At 41.1% G+C, this 16,097-nt stretch overlaps 1 protein-coding gene across 2 annotated transcripts; it reads left to right on the top strand.

Moving 5' to 3' along the window:
• The first annotated feature begins 6,072 nt into the window (after window positions 1-6,072).
• On the top strand, window positions 6,073-16,015 carry LOC131709118 (zinc finger protein ZFP2-like). 2 transcript variants are annotated; one of them, XM_059011055.1, is made up of 3 exons: window positions 6,073-6,545; window positions 8,528-9,035; window positions 12,642-16,015. In XM_059011055.1, exons 2-3 carry the CDS (start codon window positions 8,555-8,557, stop codon window positions 13,859-13,861), a joined length of 1,701 nt encoding a protein of 566 aa, XP_058867038.1. In that variant the 5' UTR covers window positions 6,073-6,545; window positions 8,528-8,554; the 3' UTR covers window positions 13,862-16,015. The 2 variants fall into 2 exon arrangements, with proteins under 2 accessions (XP_058867038.1, XP_058867037.1); XM_059011054.1 differs by having other exon boundaries at window positions 8,525-9,035.
• Window positions 16,016-16,097: the final 82 nt, after the last annotated feature.

The raw sequence follows: 16,097 nt of genomic DNA, 5'->3' as shown, positions 1-16,097 counted from the left end.
CACACGCTGTGACTGCTGAAGCTGCGCGGGAATCGGATCCACGCGCTGTGACTGCTGAAGCTGCGTGGGAATCGGATCCACGCGCTGTGACTGCTGAAGCTGCGCGGGAATCGGATCCACGTGCTGTGACTGCTGAAGCTACGCGGGAATCGGATCCACGCGCTGCATGGGAATCGGATCCATGCACTGTGACTGCTGAAGTTGCGCGGGAATCGGATCCACACGCTGTGACTGCTGAAGCTGCGTGAGAATCGGATCCACGCGCTGTGACTGCTGAAGCTGCGCGGGAATCGGATCCACGTGCTGTGACTGCTGAAGCTGCGCGGGAATCGGATCCACGTGCTGTGACTGCTGAAGCTGCGCGGGAATCGGATCCACGCTCTGTGACTGCTGAAGCTGCGCGGGAATCGGATCCACGCGCTGTGACTGCTGAAGCTGTGCGGGAATCGGATCCACGCACTGTGACTGCTGAAGCTGCACGGGAATCGGATCCACGCGCTGTGACTGCTGAAGCTACACGGGAATCAGATCCACGCGCTGTGACTGCTGAAGCTGCGCGGGAATCGGATCCACGCGCTGTGACTGCTGAAGCTGCGCGGGAATCGGATCCACGCGCTGTGACTGCTGAAGCTACACGGGAATCAGATCCACGCGCTGTGACTGCTGAAGCTGCGCGGGAATCGGATCCACACGCTGTGACTGCTGAAGCTGCGCAGGACATTTTTCATCTAAAAATACTGTTTCCCAGTTCAAAGACTGTGAGTAAAAATGACTCGTTTTTATTTCACTGCATCCATTTTAAATAATTCTATCCAAAAATTAAATCAAATAAAATGTCCGACGGGTGGAGATTTGGGACTGTGTAATTGATATATTAGTTCAGGGACTGTTTAATCTGAACTGTTCATTTGCATTAAACAAAGTGGGTTTTTTGGATTTTGCTTTAAACCACTGCTTTTGGATGTTGTTTTTTTGTCTTTCTACTCAAATACTACGCAGCAAGCGCGCCATCTTAAAAGTACTTGAACTATGTAAACTTATAATAAGATCCAAAATGGTAACAGTATTCTGGGAGACAGTCAGCATTGTTTTATCAAAGGGAGATCATGTCTAACTTACCTGCTTGATTTTTTTGAGGAATGGATAACTGCAAAGCATACGACATGGTCTATTTAGATTTCCAGAAAGCTTTTGACAAAGTCCCGCATAAAAGATTAATTCTCAAACTGAACACAGTAGGGATTCAAGGAAATGCATGCACATGGATTAGGGAGTGGTCAACATGTAGAAAACAGAAAGTACTGATTAGAGGAGAAACCTTGAAATGGAGTGAGGTAACCAGTGGTGTACCACAGTGATCAGTATTAGGTCCTCTGCTATTCCCAATCTACATTAATGATTTAGATTCTGGTATAGTAAGCAAACTTATTAAAATTGCAGATGATATAGGAGGAGTGGCAAACACTGTTGCAGCAGCAAAGGTCATTCAAAATGATCTAGACAGCATTCAGAACTGGGCAGACACATGGCAAATGACATTTAATAGAGAAAAGTGTAAGGTACTGCACGCAGGCAATAAAAATGTGCATTATAAATATCATATGGGAGATAGTGAAATTGAAGAAGGGAACTATGAAAAAGACCTAGGAGTTTATGTTGACTCAGAAATGTCTTCATCTAGACAATGCGGGGAAGCTATAAAAAAAGGCCAACAAGATGCTCGGATATATTGTGAGAAGTGTTGAATTTAAATCAAGGGAAGTAATGTTAAAACTTTACAATGCATTAGTAAGACCTCACCTAGAATATTGTGTTCAGTTCTGGTCACCTCGTTACAGAAAGGATATTGCTGCTCTAGAAAGAGTGCAAAGAAGAGCGACCAGAATTATCCCGGGTTTAAAAGGCATGTCGTATGCAGACAGGCTAAAAGAATTGAATCTCTTCAGTCTTGAACAAAGAAGACTATGCGGTGATCTGATTCAAGCATTTAGAATTCTAAAAGGTATAGACATTGTCGACCCAGGAGACTTTTTCGACCTGAAAAAAGAAACAAGCACCAGGGGTCACAAATGGAGATTAGATAAAGGGGCATTCAGAACAGAAAATAGGAGGCACTTTTTTACACAGAGAATTGTGAGGGTCTGGAACCAACTCCCCAGTAATGTTGTTGAAGCTGACACCCTGGGATCCTTCAATAAGCTGCTTGGTGAGATTCTGGGATCAATAAGCTACTAACAACCAAACGAGCAAGATGGGCTGAATGGCCTCCTCTTGTTTGTAAACTTTCTTATGTTCTTATGTTCTTGAACTGAAACAAGAAAGGGGTCTCCATGTTGAATATACTTAATTTAAAATAGTATCTGTAAAGTCGTTTTTAAGTTTCCTTTTTCATTGTTTATTTGTGTGGTTACTATTATAATTTTTTTTAAATTATAATTATAAGTAATAATTGAATTTTGTCACCGTTCTATTATATATTGTGTGAATGCGTGAATGATTGCATTTTTATTTAGAAAACTTCTGATTTTTGGTTTAATTCCTATATAATATATATTACTGTGTTATACATTGAAATACATTTGTAATTGTCCAATTAGTGTGTATCTACAAATTATAATTAAATATAGCGTTTTATTTATTTTTTATTTGAACTAGTCAGTGACTTCACTATATTGTGTGGGTACATGTTATGGAGCCACCTAGTGGTAGACATCTGAGTATTGCAGGCTGCGCTTACCATTTCTATTAAAATACATTTATTTTCATTCAGTTTGTTCATTTCATGTTCTTGAGTCCATTCTGAATTACTAGTACAATTGCACTGCTGGGTATTTAAAAATGAGTTTCCTGGAGAGCATTCCTGGGCATGCTGGTAGGTGTGCACAGTCTTTCCAGGATGGAGGCACCGTGCTATTGTGAACCATTCAAGATTAAACCAAATAGGAATAATAACCTGGTGGACGACAAGACCTGCTACCACTGAACTCAGGAATCATCTTCTAGAACCCGCGGTGTATTCAGTGGGTGTGCTGAAGAAGATAGGCACATCTTCCATTGGATAGCTCGGGTGGAAGTTACATAATCTTGCAGAGTTGTTTTAAGTATATTTTCTCAATAAAATGGAAATGTTTATTGTGTTTTGAATGAAGTTTCATTGGCTGTAGTTCACGCTCTTCCTATAAAAACTCACTAAAAATCAATTGTTTACAGTAGCATCTTGCGAATGGTGTCTTTTTTCAGAACACTCTGGGGAGCATTAAAGTACTTCAGAAACCATACAAACCTTTTTTTTAAGTAATTTTTATTAAGTATTCTCCTTAGAGATGCCTGTATGAAACACGTTCTTCTCTGACCAGAGGGACCTTACAATACTTCCTGAAAGTTTTGTTGAAAAATTTTGATGTTATTACAAGACATTGTTTCACCTGAGTGATTGCAATGACATAACACACGTTTTTTTCTCAGGGACTTTATAAGCAATGCTACTCTCGATTTTTTATTTTCTCAAAATAAATATTTATAAATAAAATAAGTTGCTCATTTCATTATTATCAGTAATAAGGGAAAAAAACGTACCCGATACATTTATTTGATGACATAGTATATGCTTAGATCCACTCGTTACTTGATATTTATACGTGGCGGCCATGACCTCTTCTACTTAACTGTCCAGGTCATTATCCAAACTACGCCATCAATAATTTAATGAGGAACAGAACCTACAATAACCTTATCTATATACCAACAATATTTGGGTACCCCACATAGAGCCCCTCTGAAATAAATGGAGAGACAAAAGAATGGAAATTGGTTGTGCTCTTTTCAGCAAAATATAATAGACAACAAAATAACAAAACTAAAATCAGTAATTGCTGCAGTGCAATAGAACAAAAACACAATCTTAACCATATATCCTGGACTAAAAATAATTGTTTACTTATTGTCCCCAGCGACACCTAGAGGAGAGATAGAGAAACGTCAATCCAGTTAATGAATAATATTGGGCTGCTCCACCCACTAAAGCCCAGAAGGGCAGTCAAACACCACCTGTGATAAAATAAACAAAAAGAAATCACACGTGAATAATTAAGTAAATATATGAAAGTGTACTTACAAAACAAATCACCACACCAGACTTAATAGTGCACAATTCAAAAGGAAAACACAACCCAGCACCCGACTTGATAAAATAGCGATGCTCTTCCTCGCAGCTCCTATAAACACACACACTAAAAGCTAGCTAAACACTGCACGGTACTATTAAAACTGTAAAGACATAAAACCGTGCGTATACACAAACTAAAATGAAGGGGACAATAATTACAAAAGCAATGTGCAAGATATAAAACACAGGGAAAGAAAACTACCGGAAACAGTGACTGGCAACGTTCCACTTCCTACAGCAAACAAAAGAAACCCGGTTACACCACACCACCACAACAAATCTAACACAGCAATTCCATTTCAAACACAGTTTACATTACCACGGGAGAGTCCGGAATACTGACATCCAGAGCATGTGCGCCGACTCACCCTGCACTCTACCAATAAACAAAACAATGAAACCAGACCACCACAAGAGTACTGTATTTAACAAAGATTAAGAGGGAGCAAAACAATAGTGCAACCAGCTTACCTCATCACGGGGGAAACATGGGAACACCAAAACACAGCTACATTCTACCCCCCCTATTTTGCGTCGACGCCCCCGTCACCAACACTTTTAACAACCACTGCCAGAAATACCAGGTAGTGACTCGACTATGCAACTGTCGATGCCTAACCTAGTAAGATTCACAGTCCTTACTGCTGGACCTGGAACGTCTTCAATGTGCTGGACTACAGACCTAGAAAGGTTGTGGGGATTAGAATGATGACCCGCAGTACTCCGTACGGTCTGTCGTAAGACCTCTTCTATCTCTGAGGCCGTCTCCTCATGTGCCACTAGAGACAGCTGTTCCAGTTTCTCTTCCTCATGTGGTAGAATAGGGGCCTCCTGAGGTACCGGGACTCTGCTACACATCATGCTCTCCCCATCCTCTGATGATGTATCTTCTCCTGCAGTGGGAAACTGTGAGGGGAACAGGCCAAAATCGAGGTTTACAGCAGGTGATATTACTTCCACAACATTGAAGTGGTCTTAACTCCCCTCGATGGACATGCCGAAACGTCCCAGTTCCATCCACAGGGGCAACAGAATAAGCTGCCCCCTGTCCTTGAGTGGACTGTACCACTTTATACACCATAGGGTTCCAAATATCCTGAATTTTATTCAGTCCTCTGACCCTGTGGTTCTTCAAGTACTCTGCATCTCCAAGTAAGAGATGTGCATGTCAATACCTCCCTGCATTGCTTGCTGTTCTCTGCTTAATAAAGTATTGGTATTAAACTCTTGTACTGAGTGCATCATTCTGCGTTAACCCATTCCAGAGACTCAGACCCAAGTGTTTAGTTCCTGCATTTTCTCCCCCTCTTCCTCCCCCATCGCTGATCTCTCTCTCTCTATTCCTCTTGAATCCCCCACCCTCTCTCCCTCCTCATCCACCAAGAACCTCGGTGTCACCCTCGACCCCTCCCTCTCCTACTCTCAGCACATCTCTACTCTGGCACCCTCCTGTCGCTTCTTCCTCAGCAACATATGCAAAATTGAGGGACGGCCTTTTCTTGGCAGTACCTGGGCGGTGTGATGCAGCTTCCACTTCCTGATTATTGATCCAACTGTGCTCACTGGGATATCCAAACACTTGGATATTATTTTGTACCCTTTCCCTAATCTATGCATTTGTATTACTTTATCTCTAACTTCTGTAGAATGCTCTTTGGTCTTCATTTTCCTTCAGATTCACAGCCTGACCAATGATCCTTCAACAGTGGGGTTTTTATCCAGAAAATGTGACAGCAACTTTAATGGTTCACAGGTGGAGGCCAATGGGAAGGTAATTGTGTCCTCGTTAGGGCAATTTCTTTCATCGATGTAAAATGGGAGCTTCCACAGCACAGGGGTTGAATACTTATGCAAGCAAGATATTTCAGTTTTTTATTTTTCTTAAAAATAATTCCCAACATAAAACCAGCGTCACCTTACAATAATTGATTTTGAGTTTCAGTGTTTTAAAATAAAATATCAAACAGAACGAAATTTCAGTGTACCATTTGTAACACTTTTGCAAGGCAAACTTACATTCATTTATAACATGATCATTTATATAAAGTAATACTCCCTCATAGTTTTATATTAGTACCGCAAAATAGCGTATTATATTTGAATTGAAAGGTTCTGGAGAGCAGCTCTCTCTCTCTGATCAAAATGTTATCCACCCCACGTCGTGTTGACGTCATATTCCTTCGACAGACAAGAACCAATCAAAACGCGAGACTGTTAAGTCGTTCCATCCCAAACACCGGACCTACGTCACACCTCAGCGTCTTTTCAAAGAGAACAACAAACAAACAAAAAAACCTGATTGAGCTCCGCAGAGTTGTTTTTAATTTATTTAAGATTTTGTTGCGCACCAGTTGACAAGGCGTGGGCGATAAAAAAAAAAGTAAGTTCCATGTTGTTTTTAATTCATGTTTCGTTGTTTGCGACGCAGTGGTGTTGCAGATCCTGAATGAACAAGCCATGGCGAGCCTCCTCAGCAAGACCGATTCAATTAACATTCAACTCAGACCTGTGACAGAAAATCTAACGGGACAGGAAGCCTCTGCCTGCTGCTATATTATTACTGTTAGTCACAGGTTTTTCAGCACGGCCAATTTTGTGCTCTCCTACTGGGCTAAATCCCGACTGAACTGAACAGCTACTGTACGAAACTACATGTAATTGTAGATTCATATTGAATATAAACTACATGAAAACGCATTGCGTGCTGAGAGATAAGCACGTCTGTCTGTGTTAATAACTTTATAAAACAATGTTCTTGATTACAATAGTACTTTTTAAAAATGTTATCTTGTTTTTACTGCAGGTGCCTTAAACTAAATGATATAGACGCGGTTGTTTTAAACTAAATGATACAGACGCGGTTGTTTTAAACTAAATGATACAGACGCGGTTGTTTTAAACTAAATGATATAGACGCGGTTGTTTTAAACTAAATGATACAGACGCGGTTGTTTTAAACTAAATGATACAGACGCGGTTGTTTTAAACTAAATGATATAGACGCGGTTGTTTTAAACTAAATGATATAGACGCGGTTGTTTTAAACTAAATGATATAGACGCGGCTGTTTTAAACTAAATGATATAGACGCGGCTGTTTTAAACTAAATGATATAGACGCGGTTGTTTTAAACTAAATGATATAGACGCGGTTGTTTATGTTATTTTGACAAAAGGTATTTAGAGTGTCGCGCTACAGGAAGTGGCTGAAAACCAGTGTAGGTGCAGAACGTGGTACATCATCAGAATGTGGTACTGGTACCAAAACTTGACCCGTGTGACATCAAAAAATGGTACGCTGTCAATGTTGTGATTGACTGCTGCACAAATCACTAGGAACAAGACAAATTTGTGGTTCACCCACAAAATGGTATATGTTTACAATGTTAGATAACACAATGTGTTGCTCATTAGTTAGTCACATACATTTGCTGAATTGGTAGAAAAAAATGATATTAAAATGAACTTTAAAGGTCAAACAGTACTTTGTATTTGTTCAGATGGACGGTTCCTTGTTTTCTGAGCTGAAATTATTTGCACAGCCCGGGCAAGCTCCGTACATGGAGTACCACGTTTTAACATGTACTGCAAAATAACATGACCTGGGACAATTTTAAAAGATTGAGAAATGTCGGGGCACTGGGATGCCTGGTCACCATGTTTTATTTATATATATATATATATATATATATATATATAGTAAGACAGCAGGGGGGGGTTAATTCCTCCCTGCTGGGTAACAAACTAGGATCCCTGCTGATGAGACGCTTTTTTTGTTGTTGTTGTTGCTGGTCCCTTGAAATTTCTATTAACGAGAGTTGACTGAATACATAATATATAAAAAAGTGACTAACAAAACTGAAACAAATATATCCGAACAGCTTGCACAATCTACAATAAAGCTAGTTGACTGGCAGAGACTGAAGCCGCTCGTCAGTTTGACTGGCAGCCATAGGTCTGTGACGGGCCTCTAGACCCCGCCCTTTAAAGGCACAGCCAATCGAATGAGTGCGTGATTGGGCAGTTCCAGGCTTGTTAACAAAGCAAGTCTGCGATGGAGGGAGGATTTGTTTATTTCCTTTTCATGCATGATTCTGATTGGCTGCCTCGTGTGTTCGTCGACATGAAAGCACAATGCAAAGTCTAGTCTAGATCTGCCAGTCTGGTCTTAGTTTAATAAAATGTATGTGGAAATACATTTTATTAAAGTAACAGATAAAATCCTATGATATTATAAATTTATTACAAGAAATTTTATGTTCCTTCAATAGTAAAGCCACTCCTGCTATTAAGGCCAGATTGTGTTTGTCACTTGAATGCCCTTCATAACAGTGTATTTAAATAAATACTTTTTCTTCAGCAGCTACTAAACAGAATCCCGTGTGCTGCCATGGACAGTGTGAAGATGGAATCTGACCAGATTAAAGAGGAGTTCACTGAACTTGAACTGGTCCCCATTAGAGTGGAGTTCTCTGGGCTGGCTTCCCTCCCCATTAAACAGGAGCTCTGTGAGATGCAATGTGACAGCAGTCAGCCAGAGGTCTCTGACATTAAAGCTGAGCATAATGAATTGGAGATCCCCCAGACAGAAGAACCCCTTCCTGTTAAACAAGAAGAGGTGCTGGAAACTGTCCGTATTAAACTGGAGCCCCCTGAAGTAGAGTTTGACCACATGGAACCAGGGAAGGAAGAATCCGAGGACTTCAAACCAAACATCCCTGAGCTGGAGCCTGTGTGCCTGCGGGAGTGTAGCGTGGTGCTGGAGAGAATCTGCGTGAGAGAGCAAGGCGCTGGAGAGGAAGGCTCTCCCAACAGCACGCAAGGAGGTGGAAAGGAAGACGGGCGCTCCCATTCAGAATGCAGTCTAGCAGGTGAGTGACTCCCAGTAGCTGTGACATTGTCATTCTAGATTGCGTGAAATCCACAGTGTGGTTGAGAGGGAGGGATCATATTGGTTAGATTACTTTAACCTGTCCAATCCGGCATCGCTTGGGACTGGAAAGTGGTGCCGGATTAGAGAGTTACTGTAAAACATTGAATACTGACCTACTGAACACTAAACAACTGTTTTACTGTACATTCACAGTGTAATAAACACAGTAATGCTTCAGCAAATTCTTCACCTGTTATTATCACAAGCCTGTTTAACCCATTCCCATAGAAAGACCTTCATGTGCTCGTACTGTACCTGCATGAGGATTCAGGTGCTTTCTGCTGCATTCAGGGTTACTCAGTGTTAGCTCTCTTGAGTTGGTGTTTGTTCAGCTTTTCTTTCACTTTGTAGACTTTTGACATTTTATTTGTTGTTCAAGAACTGCACGATTGAGAATGGCACCTGCTGGACGTGGTAGCATATACACAACACCTTGCTTTTGTACAGTAATCCGTCACATATCCACCCTAACCGTTTATCTGCCACGATCAATCTCTTCAGCAATATTTGTTTATTATTAAACAGAGAAGATTAGTTCAGAGATTGTAGATTCCACCAAAGTTTTCGGACACTGTGTTGTATGTGCTCCATACGCAACCATTGCTGGTTGTGTCATGTGAGCTGTTCAGTGTGTTTTATATGTAAATAAATCCTGATTGCCTGCAGGGCGTATCAACTTCAACCTTGATCTCTTGTCTGTCACTCAGCAGTGAGTGCAAGCACAGACGGCTACTCGCTCACAAGCATTAATACCCTGTATTTTCTAAACAAGGGATTTAGTGGAACTCCCTAATAAAATCTGAATCTCAAAACAGTAATTGTGCAATAATAATGCATCCTAGACGCAAAATAATCCATTGGACGGAAAAATATTTTGTCTTGCGTTCATGGGACTCACAGAATGGGAAAGGGACGCAGACATGCATATTCATGGTAATCTATTACGCTGCAACAAAATAACTGTAAAATACTTGCTTGTTCAAAAAAAAAAAAAGACTGTTCAGCAATATAACAGCCTTGATTGAGGTACTCTCCAGTCCTGTAGGTGGTAGCAATAAGCCACATGTTTGGCTTAAGCAGCACTGTGTTAAAAACGATAGTTAGTTTTAGACATTTCTGGTGCCAGACCACTGTCTGTGACAATATGTTGAAGCAGTTGTCAATTGTTTTTTTTTATGCTAAGCAGTCATCATGTTCTGACTGTACATGTACAGTAGTCTCTGTGGCACCTCCTAGAGAGGAAACACACTTTGGGTGAAACTGATTTTCCCCATTGGCTTAAGGAACAGGAACTTCGCTTAAAAGAACACCTGTAGTGATTTGTAACCTGATAACTCATTATCATTAAATTAAAATGTTTTATTCAGTCTTTTCAAAGGCGACTTGTCATCGCGAGAGTGTGTTGTGGTGCACTGATTTAGTTTATTAAATATTAAATCCTATCATTGACTCGCTTTGTATTTTATTTCCACGAGTGCACCTCGCTGCTACAAAATGGCATGCAAACAAAATCATGAAATGCGCCGCTGTTTCTCTTGCTGCAAAAAGTTGGAAACTGTTCGAGCTCTTGAAAAGAACCTGAAATCAGACACAAGTCGCAGAGCAGTCTGGTGTTCCCCGTTCTGGTGAGTTGCTTCACCATTCTGTTAAATAATGTGCATGTCTTGTATGTTGCTGCTGCATTTTCTTTCACGTGTGTAGGGGTGCTGTCAGTTTAGTTTGACAGTTTATTAACGTTAGTTTGTCTGTTACTTTATTATTATAGTTTATTACCATACACATACTTACTCAGTTCATGTCGTATGTTGATGCATCATGAGCAGTAATACATATGTATTTACTGATTCATGTTGTGTCTGGTGGTCAGCTCCGTCTTGAGCACTTCGCTTGCTTCCCGAGGGGGGTTCTCTGAGCCGGAGACTGCACTACAGTGACCAAAGACAGAAAGCATCGCAAGCAGTAGTAATGCAGAAAAACACAAACGGAAAATCCGTTCTTATAATTATGAATGGGAGATAAAGTACCCGTGGCTTGTTTATCGAGACGGCAAGATGTACTGTAGTGTGTGTGTGAAAAAGCTGCTGGGCAAAAAAATGCATATACATGCAGATGTACAGATTTTTAAGAGTCTTCGCTTAAGACACAGACGTGGCGATGCTGTTACTGGAATGCAGAAGATGATGAAGACAACAAACACTGCTTAGAATCCTGTCTCGTTGTCATAGAAACGGTCTACTGTTAGTATATACTAGCATGAAGAAGTGTGTCAGTATTCATATGCATATCTATACACAGACAGAGATCGTTTAAACTGTGATATAGCAGAGCATTTAAAAGTTCATAAAAATGTACCAAAATGCACCTTCCTGGAGTTTATTAGCCTCTGTGTTAACTGATCATTTAGTATCTGATGGATGGGGCGCAAAAATTTGGGGCATGTGCGTTTCAGGAACGCATGAACAGAAAAGCGAACGCGACCTCTGTATAATGGTATATAAAACAATATTAATTTATCTGCCTTTTTACATATCCGCCCTTACTCTGGTCCCATCACAGTTAGATATGCAACGGATTACTGTGTTTATTTTGTTTTACAGACTAGTTTTAAAGATAGAAATGAAAAATCACATGAGTCGATGCTGTAGTCAGATATACATTGATTTTAGGCAGAAGGGACAGATTCCAGAATAGCCAGGCTCTGGATTGTAGAGGGGATCACACCATTCATTTCAATAGGGATTTGATCGGGACCCCAAAATCATACCGAATTAGAATGCTGGTTTGTAGAGGGGCTGGATTAGACAGGGCTCTACAGCTATGGACAAAAGCTTTGTATCTCTTACAATTGTAGGATTGAGGCAGCATTTAAAAAATATATAAACATAATTTAGACCCTTTGTTTAGCATCATGTAAACAAAGAAACTACTAAATTACAGTACATTGCAAGATTCTACCGGAAGCCAGAATATTAGTACAGTATTTCAAATAGAGAGAATTGAATTAACAAAACACATAAACCCTGCATGTGTAATGTAATGCTATGGCATGGGGCTGCACATTTCTAATGCACCGTGATGTATATCTGTACAACAATAAACAAGATGATTCCAAACAGAGAGAGGGAGGGAGCCGTTCCAGTCTCCAAGCACATCATTGACAGCTGATGCGGATTACACTGCAGTTCAGTGTATGCATCTGTACAGACCCCAAGATTAGAAAAAACTCCATGATGAGAGAGATATCATTGTAATCTAATGCTGAGGAGAAAGATATATTGTAGGGTTTGTCAGGGGCAATAGACCTGAAACATTACAGGAGAACTTCAGGGCTCAGCACAGGGCTCGGTTTCACCAGCATCAGTCTTTACTGACTTTGCTTTCACACAGAAAGGCTTTAAGTTTAACTTTGCATTTTTAAACTGGTGTAACCCAGAGCAAACCCCACAGATAAAATGCACGTACTTCAATCCACTTCACCACCTAGCCACATGCCCTAAGACTACAAGCAGTCCCTCTTACTTTGTTTCCTGTTCTTGTTTTCCAGGTTCCAGTCCAGCAGCTAAAGCGAGGGCGGGCGGTGGAGAATATCCTGACTGTGGGAAAGGTTTCACCCAGTTTGGAAACCTGAAAACACACCAGCGAATTCACACAGGAGAGAAACTGTATCGCTGCTCTGACTGTGGGAAGAGTTTCAGTCGGTTAGGAAACCTGAAAAGACACCAGCGAATTCACACAGGAGAGAAACCGTATCGCTGCTCTGACTGTGGAAAGGTTTTCAGGGATTTAGGAACCCTGAGACAACACAAGCGAATTCACACTGGAGAGAAACCATTTAATTGCTCTGACTGTGGGATGAGTTTCAGTCATTCAGGACACCTGAAAGCACACCAGCGAATTCACACTGGAGAGAAACCATATTGCTGCTCTGACTGTGGGAAGAGTTTCAATCAGTCAGGATCCCTGAAAGCACACCAGCGAATTCACACAGATAAACTGTATCGCTGCTCAGACTGTGGGAAGAGTTTCAATGTGTTTCAAAACCTAAAAAGACACCAGCGAATTCACACTGGAGAGAAACCATATTGCTGCTCTGACTGTGGGAAGAGTTTCAATCAGTCAGGAGACATGAAAAAACACCAGCGAATTCACACAGGAGAGAAACCATTTTGGTGCTCTGACTGTGGGATGAGTTTCAGTTACACAGAAGCCCTGAAAGCACACCAGCAAATTCATCTAGGATATAGCCTGTATTGCTGCTCTGACTGTGGGAAGAGTTTCAGTTTTTCAGGGTACCTGAAAACACACCAGCGAATTCACAAAGGAGAGAAACCGTATTGGTGCTCTGAATGTGGAAAGAGTTTCATTAACATAGGAAATCTTGAAAAACACCAGCGAATTCACACAGGAGAGAAACCATATCTCTGCTCTGACTGCGGGAAGAGTTTCAGTCACACAGAATACCTGAAAGCACACCAGCGAATTCACACAGGAGAGAAACCGTATCGCTGCTCTGACTGTGGGAAGAGTTTCCGTTTTAAAACCAACCTTCATACACACCAACGAATACACACAGGAGAGAAACAGTATCGCTGCTCTGACTGTGGGAAGAGTTTTCGTGCTAAAAATGACCTTCAAGTACACCAACGAACTCATACAGGAGAGAAACCGTATTGGTGCTCTGACTGTGGCAAGCACTTCCGTCAGGCAGGAGCTCTGAAATCACACCAGAGACGAAGCCCATGTTCATTCAGAATGAAACCTTAACCTTGCATTATGAGTCCCTGTGTAATTTACTGTTTTGTGTATCGCTCTAGAGCTTGAATTTTAAATGGTCAGAGTGCTCTTCAACAACTTGCACTGTGATTGTGTCAGAAAGTGGGCGGAGACGCGGACACGTCACAAGAGGCTTCTCTGCTGTCAGTTTAACTCAGGCTGTCAATGCAGTCAGTGCCTGGGAGCGGGAATATGCAGAAAGGAAACTATTCCGCACCTCATCTGATGGACGAGTCAGGAGAAATTGATAACTCAGTGTGGGGAATGAGCTTCAGGGTTTAGCATTTAAACTGCATAGACTTGAAAATAAATACATTGATGGGAACGAGTATCCCGACCCCGGTATGTAGCATCCCAGAGACAAGACTGCACCGTCCTTACTGGACAACCGCCTGGAGGGTTTGTCTTGTACATTCATCATGTTTCTAAAACAAATGATAGTGTCCCAGTGATTGAATATTTTGCAATATGCATTGTCCATGCTTTTATTTTACCCTGCTTTTGTAAACTGCATCATATAATACAAGTGTAGCACGCATGTGTACGGGTCATAGGTACAGAAACTCAGACAGGTTTTATCCCGGCTCTTTCTTGCTCTTTTGCAGTGTTGGACCATAAGAGTAGTTAAAGGGCTCCTCTGTGGTATGATTGTGTGGCACCTGCAGATGTACAAGGGAGTGGAGAAATGTGTAACATTGTAGAGCTTACCAGGAATCGGCCCCGGTAGCCATGGCGACTTGAGGTGAAATGGCCTGATCACCATAGTAACACCAATATGTATTGGGGGAGAACGCCTCTCCCGAATTCCTGAGCTTTGGAGGCCCTGAATAAACAAGATCGGATTGCACCTGGACTCCAAGGTGAGAGGTTGAAGATGAAAAGTCCTTTGTGCTAGGGTTAGGTTTTCATTTAGAAGAGAGAGCTACGGGTAACAGCCTTACGAGAGCTCTTCACAATATTCAACAGGGACACCCCATAGTTTGATCAACATTATAAGAAACTTAAATCAAAAGGACATAAAGAGAAACTCGACCAACTGGGTTGCAATCGAAGAAAGGAAAAGTCAACAAATGTTGAACCAATAATGAATGAACTGATTCAGCCTGCTGCCACTGGTCAAATTTACAGCAAGAGTTTTCCAATCCACTGAGCGAGTCTGGGTTGTGTGACCAGGAATACAAGCAAATCCTACAGGCCTCTGACGCTGGGAAATTGAACCTCAGACATAATACATGTAACGGTGTTCAGTTTAAGGGCCGTGGATTCTAACTGAAGGATGTATAAATAAACAACAGATTGCTAAAGAATGAATTACGATTTCATAATATCCTATTAGAATTTACTGAGTTTATTGTTCTTTCCTGACTCATATATATTGAAACAATTCTAACCTGCATCGACTGCAAGACAAAGGAAACTTCTGGAGTGGAAATGTAGCTGTGCTGGACAGCAGCTGGAATTGAGTTCAAAACCAGTATAAATATGAGTAGTGTTAGAGCTCTTGTGAGATCAGAGAAAGAATAGAACACTGCACCCCTCTGCATCTCCAAGTAAGAGATGTGCATGTCAATACCTCCCTGCAGTGCTTGCTGTTCCCTGTTTAATAAAGCATTGGTATTAAACTCTTGTACTGAGTGCATCATTCTGCGTTAACCCATTCCAGAGACTCACCCCCAAGTGTTTAGTTTAGGCTCAAACTTCTTCCACACATTGTAATTGTTATATAAACAGAATACCACTTATGTAATCACAGAAGGGTTTTGTCCACTGGAGTTAGGATGTGTTGCAATGGAGCTGCACTGACTCATGCTGGAGGCTCATTGCACCATTATTAACATATGGATGCAGTGTCCAGTGTAATAAGAGATAACAGAAGACTGTTGCTAGACTGTTGTAGTGTTTTATTATTATGATGATGATGATGATGATGATGTTAGTGCTCTGTGCAGTAAAGGGTTACCTGGAGGTGTTTTGTGCAACCGGTCCCTGGTTTTCATGAATTGTGAGTGATGACATTTAGAATGAATTAAAAACACACAAAACAAATGCACTGACTGGCTTCTGTAATATCACAAAAAATACAACACAAAACAGACACATATAAAAAGCATCATTGCATTTAGATTTGAATACAACACAAAACAGCCACATATAAAAAGCATCATTACATTTAGATTTGAATACAACACAAAACAGCCACATATAAAAAGCATCATTGCATTTAGGT

Source organism: Acipenser ruthenus, chromosome 41 (genome assembly GCF_902713425.1).
Source record: "Acipenser ruthenus chromosome 41, fAciRut3.2 maternal haplotype, whole genome shotgun sequence".
Taxonomy (NCBI): domain Eukaryota; kingdom Metazoa; phylum Chordata; class Actinopteri; order Acipenseriformes; family Acipenseridae; genus Acipenser; species Acipenser ruthenus.
Note: the sequence above shows the minus strand (reverse complement) of the source record. Positions and strands in the feature narration are given on the sequence as shown.